Genomic DNA, 9,465 nt, shown 5'->3' with positions numbered 1-9,465 from the left:
TAATAGTAATACATTGCTATGAGATAGTTAGGCCTTGTACTGACCTTTGTGATTTCTTTAGATTTAGATGCTAAAATTCAGCCATCACCCAAAGTTCAATGAGGAACAATGAGGACAGCACAGAGAAGATCTGTGATTAGGCTGGATGGACACGTGGATTACAGTCAGATAAAATATCTAAAACCTTATCTTAGTTGTTCAAAGGTTAAGCATGAGCCCAATGTGCTATATGGGCACAGGGAGTTAAACCCATGACCCAGTTGTTAAAGAAGAGCAGGTCACACTGGTCTAATGCCCCAGATTCACTGATTGATTTACCCTCTCAGTATGTTCTTGCATGAAAGATACACTTCAGGAAAATGCATTGAAAATGTTTTCTTGTTCTCTTTCAGAATATTTTATTCTCCTTGATTCCACGTTTCCAAAGCATAAAGTCTTTCCATAACAGAAAAACATGACGGAACTGTTTGCAATAATAGACCTATAAATATTTCATGAGTATTATGATAGGAGTATAAATGCCCAAGCTATAATATTCTGACATGGATATTTGAGTAAAGCATTACTTGAACATCACAGCAGCCAATAACAACAATCAAAACATTTAGACAAGTGCTAGAGTCAGTGTTTTTATACTGTAGTGGAAGGAAAGGCAGCAGACATGTCTCTTGAATATCACTCGTAGAAATCAAGTATGAATTATATAGATTAAGATTTCAACAATTCAGCTTAAGTTAGTTACAATGGCAAAATATTTTATCAAAAATATCTGTTATTTTAATTTTATGATCTTTAATCATTCAGAGAGCACTTAACTTACAATAGGACCAAAATTACATAGCTTTTGAAAACAAGCAAAAGAATGTACAAAAAGTAGGCATTGAGATAATGCTAACTATGGTAAAGTAGAAAAACTGCACTGATAAAACAGATCTTCTCAAAGAGGCAAAGCAAAGTATGAGTCTTTTTAGATTTAAACAGACATCGCTCACACATTACAGATTCATGGTTTGGTTTATTCTTACAAGACGAAATTCTCCAATAAAATGTTGTTTATATATTTAAATTTATATGTATTTATATGCAGAGATGACTGCTCATTAATGAATGCAAGCATCATTACAGTACATCTGACAGTTTGCACTTTGCATTTGTAAAGTTCCAGTTAACGCTCATACGAGTCGACCACAGGTGTATCTTTAGAGGATAAGGTTGGTAATGAGCTATATTGATGTTATTGTCAACATATCCAAAGAGACAACCAAAAACAACGTTTAAGTCTGTCCCTCCAATACTGTTCAACTACTTATACTGAAGAGGCAAATCTCTAAAAACTGGTCATAAATATATATTTCTCTTCTTTAAAAAAAGGCTACACAATTCCCTAAAAACATTTGATGTATGATGTATGTGGGATCAGCTCAAAATAAACTGCAGTGCCCATGCTCATCATAAAGAAGGAATCATGTCACCCAGTGCAACAGCGGGTCACGTTTAATACTTCTTGGTCAACAATTAAGCTCTATGGCACAGAGGCAATTATTATTGACAATACAAAAAATATAGAATATCACCACGGTTATCCTTTAAATCAGTTTCTGTCATGCAGAAACAGAGACTCTAGAGTCAAGACAAGCAGCATGTTTCCAAGTGCTGTATGACTTCACCATGTAGGAGAACATGACAGCAGTAAAAGACAGTTTGCACACAACACTCAGGCGAGGTTTAAGATCCTGAAGAGGAGAGGCACCACACAGACACAACTAAAACCAACAACACTGTAGACAATGTAACGGTACGGCAACTCTACTTTCATATGCTGCCTCGCCTGTCTTACATCATCTGAAGGCAGCCCGAACAGTCGACACAAGAACGGAATAGTCACTGCTTTCATAACCATTCTCGTGACGAGGATGACAGCGACTCCAATGAAGAAGCGCACCAGGGAGAGAACCACCAAGCCAATGGTGATTGGTGGTAAAGTTAGAGGAAGTGAGGACAGCGGTGGATCTTGCAGCAGCCCCAGCTGATAGTTCACATGGGTAGCCAAAGCAGCTCCGACCCCGGTGCCCAGAGCCTGAGCTGTATCACCCCGAGAGGTGCTCCAGGAATCTAGGGTGAAAGCCACAAGTCCAAGGCTCACGTGTGACACAATAATCACAAGTGGAGCATAGTGGTCCGTCATGTAGAAGTTGTCGATCTTGTCCAAAGTATGCTGGAAGAAGGCTAGAATAAGAAGGGTGTACAGGAAGCCAGTGATTACCTCCTGCAACACAGGGACATAAATGAATGTAAACCAGGATTACACACTATGAACATACATGTTAGGGTTAAACTCATATAAACACTCTTAAAAATAAATGATCGATTTACCCAGTCATCAAATAAGGGAAAAAAACAAAAAGAAAACAAAAAAAGGGTACTCCTTCCTATCCTGTAGGTGGCGCTACTTAACACTTCAGACCAAGACACCTAATATTAGCCACTGTCCATCTTTCCCTGGAATCATAAAACACCTTCATGTGAAAAAAATTATATGAGCTGCTGATTATCAAACGGGTTTTATTACAGGAGGATTATAAAAGATAAACATTATATATACACATCAGTTGCCTGGCCACCAAATCTAATCTAACCTTCTCCTTACTGGCTTTGATTTGTTTATGGGCTCCGTTTACAGATAATCTTCAAAAAATCATTTACTTTAAGCTCCTGTGTAGGTTATAAACTTGAGAAATGGGGCACAAGCGTGTGTTACGCATATCAATATGATGCATTAATGTAAATCTTTTAAAGAAAAAATAAATAGTGTCCACTAACAGAAATGTAATATATGCAAAGATCATATTCCAATGACACCTTTGTAAATCTGGTGCCAAGATTACTGTGCTCCATCATATATCAAAGAATGAAATGCAGGTTAACGCAAACTGGAGTCATGCCATTATTTACAACCATGCAAGGTGCATATGATAATGATGGCATACAATTAATGACACCAGAAGTTGAAGGCAGCGGCGCTCAATAACATATCTGACCAAGCTTAGGTCAACCTCATTAGTAAGTGATCATTTATTTAATATACTCACCAGAATAGAATGCATCCCCATGTAGACTCTGCTCACACAGACCAGGACACTCCAGCTGAGAGCCACACAAAAGCCAAAGAGGAAGGGGTACTAGGAAAGAGAGAGTATAAAGACATGGCATTAAAAAATGGACAGAGAATTAAGAAAGAAAGATAGCTGAAGATAAGCCTTCAAAAATAAAAGATATTCAAAAATATGCAACAAAGAGCTCTATTAGGTGGCTCATGTACCCATTTTTCACAAATACATGCCAACATGTTCACAATGACAATACAAACCTGCAAATGTTGTCTATGGTCATGAGGGACTCCCTAAAAACTTGGATTTTCATCTTAGGTGTAACTGTCTGTTCACAGTCTTATCACTGGAAACCGGAAAAAACCCAAATCTAACCTAAAAATGTTTTTTTTTTACACTTGCTCTTTGCCTTATTCCCAAGATGGACTTTGTGATGGTCTTTTACCCTGACCACTAATTTTCCTAAACCTAACCAAGTAGTTTTGTTGCCTAACTTAACCTAATTTTACTGTGACTGTAACTGAAAGTTTACTGAGTCTAAAAATAAAATGTCAACAGTGACCTTTGGTTTAACACAGGACACGAACCCCAGAATTCGATCAATTAATGCGCCACGCCCGGCTCCCTGTGTGGACTTTGTCTTTTTTTACTACATCATTGGACTTCCAAAAGGCTTCCTGCAGAAAGCCCTGATGTAGAACTTCACCAATAACCACCCAATGAAGGAAGAAACTGAGGAACGGAGATCATTATGCAGTTGGAGAAACTGTTTCTACTAGGCGGTACTGGCCTCCCATTCCTCACACGCTTTGATTTAAAGTGAACTGGTACTGGGTATTACAGATGTAATTCTGTCGGTAACCTTGAGAGCACAGAGTTTGGTACCTAACCATACTTACAAGGCAGACTATCACTTTATGCATGCATACATAAGTGTGAGACCACTCTACACATTTATAGGATACCAGTTTGTTTACAGAGCCTGCTGGTAAAATACCAAGTTTTTAGGGAGTCTTGTGTTAGCTGTCGCACCTAAGCATGTTAGCCTTCTTACCCTAGCATGCATTTGTTGTTATTTAGAAGAATTAAACAACAAAGTGCGGTTGAGGGAGATGGGAATGTCCTCAGTTTGCATGTATTTAGTCATCAAAGTATTGGACAAGTTACATTTTGACATGGGGTTAGTTACCTAGGTAAAAAGTTAAGGGATAAACTGTTCACAAATCCTCAGGGGGACATGAAGGTCCAACTAAACCAAATTAGAACTTTGTGGTCACGTGATCACCAAGGTCATGGACATCTACACCAAATTTCATGTCAATTCATCCAACAGTTGTTCAGATATTTGAGTCTGTACTAAAGAGGTCAACCTTCTCTTGAGTCACATCACCAGCACGACTAACAAGCATTACTGGTCTGACACTTGTCTGACACTTTGAATGTTCCTCCTGTCTTGGAAGCCATTTATGGTCTGAGTGCATCTTATCTTTTGTGAACTTTTCAGACCCCGTTCTCTGAAATGTTTCAGGTACTCAGCCTTTGAAATCAGTGAACCTGATGACACCAAGGGAGTTCAGACAGTTCACATGAACTGTTCTTGGTTTAAAAAATGAAATTTTAACAAGTTGTGAGGGTAAAGGGTACAGACTAACTTTTAAGGTCACAGTAATATTTAGAGAGAGTTGCTCTAATGCACCTTTTTTTTTGACATTACTCAGAGTGCACTGGATGCAGGGACAAGCTGATTTAGAGATTACTAAACAAATTTGTATTACAGGAAATACTTGTGCACTTCCAAAAGACTTTGGAAGGAATGAATTGTACGTCATTCAAGCATCACTTCACAAATAGCATACAGACAGCTAGGTTAGGGTTTTACATCATTTATCCGATCAGAATACAGTGCTGAATCTGTTTACTGAATCCAATTTCAGTACTGAATGTGCTTATCTGAATCTGAAACCATTCAAATCTTTTATGAATCCATTTAACAAACAACTTTGGAGAAGCTAAACTTTATCATATGCAGCCAGGCTCAGTCATGGAGGGTGACAGAGACCACTAAGCTATTTCTCCTTTACAAGCTGTTTTTTGTTATTTGCATATTAAGTATCAGTACCTGCTGTTCTGCTTGAACCAGTGCTACAACATTAAAGACATGAAAATTGAATATCCACGTAATTTTGGTTCATCAGGGTTTGTGATGCAGGCAGTAGATCTACTGCTGGTCTACTTTTTTTTTTTTTTTTAGTCTCTTTGCACAATGCTGCTGGTGGAAAATCCCAACTGCAACAGCCCTATCAGTGGGTGAACAAGTTTCTCTGCTTTGAGCTCTCTGACCTGGCTGATAATACACTACGCTCTTCTCCGGCTGACACCACACTATGCTCTTCCCCAGCTGATAATACACTACACTCGTCTCTATCTTAACTCCCCAGACGTGGAGTAACCCTCCCAACCCCCTTCTTCCATCTTGGGGCCCTGACACACCGGCGAACAGTCGACCATCAGTGACCGTTTGTGTCCCGAGTTTTTGCAGTGTGGTCAGCTGCTTTTTTGCCAATTGAGCATGTAGATGTAGGAGGTGGAGCCTGTCGGTGAGAGAAAATCATTCTAATTTGCTGCACAGCTAAGTGAATCAGTAAAAAAGAGAAGAGTAATGGAAAAGAAAGGGTAAGCCCTTTAACTTGTTGCTGTAGTAACAATGATTTCACAACAGTGGTGTCAAAAACTGCTGCTTTATCTTAAATCAGCTTGTATATCCGTAGTCCTGTGTATTCCAATTTCCCATTCTGAATAATGGCTACAATCACCTGGTGATACGGGGAGTTATTTCCACTCATGCAGGCATAAACAAGCTATTCAATCATTGTTGATTTCAGGTGCAGCTTTTTGGCTGTGAGACACACGTGGCACGAGGCAATGTAACGGACAGCCTTCGTCGCCACTATTTCTTTGATGCCACTTAGTTATGACCATTTACTGGGCCTTTTACCAGAACAGACACTCAAGATACAGGAAAAGTCAAGGTTCTCTCCCTGACTGTCTTATTTTGATCATCTGAATTACTGTCCATTGATACCCAAGACCAAAATATTTACTGAAACTTAATTCGATAATGTCTCTTCCTCTAGATCAGTTTAACTTGTTCCGTATCGCTGACATCGTAGAAGAAACAATGCTACCTCCTTACTCTTCACCTGTACATCTGACACACCCTGTTGTTGACAGGAGACATTCTTTCAGACTTACAGTCTGCTAAAACAGAAGAATGTCTCTTGTGCTCAAACGAAACTGGGCAACAAGGATTAATAGTGACTAAAAAGGCAGGCTGTGATTTTCATTCCTTTGTCCAGACTAACCCACCAACCCTCACTGGCTCTGAGGGGCCCGCAGAAAATGTCATGTGACTTAATAAGTCAGGCACCCTGTGTGTTTCTTGGAACTCTGACCTTTTTAAAAAAAATTAAGATTACAAACACTTCTACTGAAAGATGCAGGATGTGGAAAGATGTTTTAAATTGTGGCTCTCTGGGCTCTAGAAGTCTGGGACTTAGGTGCGTCTGGCCACATTCCCTGTGTGTTATCAAAACATGCTCATATCCTGTGGCTCAAGGCTAGACCACTGAATTCTAATACAAAGGGAAGAAGGCTATAGACATTCGGGTAACAGTGTGATACTTGTTGATTTAGATGCATCAAGCTGTGCCTTGTAATCTGTAATAACACATTTCAGCTCCTCATTGTGTATTGGCTAATGGCTGGATTAACACTATAGGGGCCCTGGGGCTTAAAATGAGCCGTGCGTCCTATTGAACCTCCTGTTCCTCCCACTCTTTGTGCAAGCATCCTGTGGTGTTTAAGTCCACATAAGGTCAACTGGAGTACTGTCCCAGTGTGCTGTGTGTTTTTGTAATTGTACACAAATATGCACAATGAAGGGGTAATGTCAGGTGAAAAAACTGAAAGGTATTAAAACCACTTTTTGACAGAAAGCCGTACAAGAAAGGACATAATTGGCTATAATGGAGGCACCTTATCATTTCAGTTCAGGCTTCCGCGGTAGATTTTACCTGTGTGATTACTGTTTCAACAGTCACCGAACACATTTGATAAGAGACAAGGTGAATGAGGATCTGTGTGGCTTGCCTCAGGGGAAAACCTGTATCTTGTATTGCACTTAACTGCTTCAGCAAACTACGGCTGCTATTTCAGATTATTTTTAATGATCACTTCATCTGTTATACAGACTCTTGATTAATAATTTCAGTGATTCCTCTATAACTGTTTTGGAGCAGTGGTGGCAGCGGGTAATTTTTGGTATTTGTTCCACATTTATCCCTGTTGGCTTAGGTTTTTGTGCAGCACTGAGACTGGCGTTTTTTGTTAAATGATCATGATTAAAAGGGCCACTTCTGCAAACGCTTTGACTTTGGACTGACTGCACCTGAATGCTTAATAGTGATTTATTGTTTGTTTATCTGGAATATAATGTTAATTTTTCCAATTTATGTAGCTGTAGCTGAGATGTTGTTACTGTAGGGGTCCACCACACCTGACTTATTGTACTATACACTATACACTGTATAGTCCATATTATGCTTAAAAAAGAGACAAATAGCCACCACCACTTCTCAAATCTGATGTGGACATGTTCAACCAAGACCAAGGAAAACAGGAACCAGTTCTTTTTTTCCCCTTAAAAAGTTCAATTATTTGCTGATTATCAAAAAAGTTTCTGTCAGTTGACTAAAACTGACCAATCAATTAGTAACAAACTAATTGCCAAACAGTGAATCTGGAGCCTTTGGGGCACCTGATGTAACTGACCCCTGGGCACAGTAATCAGACCTGTCATGTCTTCTCCTGCACACAAGGAGTTTCTACCGTCACTGCACATCTTCTGCTGTTTTACTTGTATTTGACATTTTGAAACTATGTGTTTGACAAGCTGCTCACCTGCCACCGTCCGTAGGTCAGCATGAAGAGACAGAAGGGTATGGCTGTCCCCGTCATGGCGTGTGTGGACGGCATGCTGTACTCGGAGTTGTAGAAGACCTCCACCTTCACCACAGGAGGGGACGCCGGCCGGGACCAGCGGACCATGTCCTTGGTGGACTGTCCCACGAACAGGTTCCAGGCCCAGACGACGATGAGTCTTCGGCTCACCAGGGCGTCGATGTTCCAGAAGAGGAAGGGGAAGAAGACGATGAAGAACATCTCGTTGCCCAGCTCGGTCCCAAACGTGAACAGGTAGAACAGGAACTTGTTGTGGACCAGGAACTCTTGGCCCACGTCTCCAGTCAGGGAGTTTTTCCGGAGCGGTTTCGCCCTGGTGGTGTCCAGGTCGACATTAGCTGATGTACCATCGGGCGTTTCACCCTGCATCCCGTTAACCTGCGGTGCGGTCGCATCCCCGGTTGCTCCATTCCCAACAGTCACGTCCGAGCCCTGCTCCCCGTGTTGGACCCTCTTCCTCAGCCCGGGAAAGTCCGGCTCCGACTGTCCGCTGTCCGGCTTGGCCGCTTTAACCGGAAATGTCCCTTTAACGCCGCACAAATTCTGGAACCTGGCTACATGAGAGGGGTCTTGGAGATATTTGCACATCTGTACAAATGTCTTTACAAAGTCGTTCGCCATGACTGCGGGTAGATTTTAAACACACAACACTGTTCCGTCGTAAAAAATGGAGTTCATGTTCGTCGGGTGAGCTTAAGGAGAAGCGGAGCTCGGTGTCCGCTGCATTAAAAGAAACAAAGAGAGATTTGACTAACAGCGCGGAGCACTTAACAACCACCACTACCTGGTCAACGCATTCAAAACACAGACCTTGTACACCGGCGTGGAGGTTTGAGACGACAGCATCCAAAGTCCGTTACAGTTAACCATTACTTCTCAGGATATTCTGATACACACAGCCCGATAACTGCGTCAGGGCCGTTATATCCTGCTTTCAACCCTCTTCTTCTTCTGCGGTTCCAGTTCTCCTTCGTTTGACTCAATACTCGTCAATTAACCTCCAACATGTTCACGTTCGCCTCCTGCTGGGGTTGTATTGAATTACAAGTGTTAATATGTAATACAGTATTACCTCAGAGGTATTTACCAAAGTCCTTCTAGGCAATAGATACAATATACAATAGTAGAACGTCTCTGGTATTTACACTAATAGTATATGACCGGTGGTGGGTGAGGCAGTGTAGTTAAGTACATTTACTTAAGTAGTAGTAGAATATACATTTTGAGGTACTTCTATTGAATTTGAGTATTTCTCTCTTCTGCTACTGATTACATCCACCCCACTGCATTTTTGAGGCAAATATTGTACTTTTTACCCACTGCGTTTATTTGATAAATT

The 9,465-nt window shown here is 40.8% G+C and overlaps 1 protein-coding gene across 1 annotated transcript; it reads right to left on the bottom strand.

Annotated features, from left to right (window-relative positions):
* Nucleotides 1-373: 373 nt before the first annotated feature.
* LOC115573942 (sphingosine-1-phosphate phosphatase 1-like) lies at nt 374-9,124 on the bottom strand. The gene is made up of 4 exons (XM_030405051.1): nt 8,937-9,124; nt 8,067-8,846; nt 3,090-3,179; nt 374-2,266 (listed from the first exon to the last, which is right to left on the bottom strand). The coding sequence occupies exons 2-4, from the start codon at nt 8,745-8,747 to the stop codon at nt 1,715-1,717; spliced, it is 1,323 nt and encodes a 440-aa protein (XP_030260911.1). The 5' UTR covers nt 8,748-8,846; nt 8,937-9,124; the 3' UTR covers nt 374-1,714.
* Nucleotides 9,125-9,465: the final 341 nt, after the last annotated feature.

The sequence above is a fragment of the Sparus aurata genome, chromosome 22 (genome assembly GCF_900880675.1).
Source record: "Sparus aurata chromosome 22, fSpaAur1.1, whole genome shotgun sequence".
Taxonomy (NCBI): Eukaryota; Metazoa; Chordata; class Actinopteri; order Spariformes; family Sparidae; genus Sparus; species Sparus aurata.
This window is presented reverse-complemented; position numbering and strand designations above follow the sequence as displayed.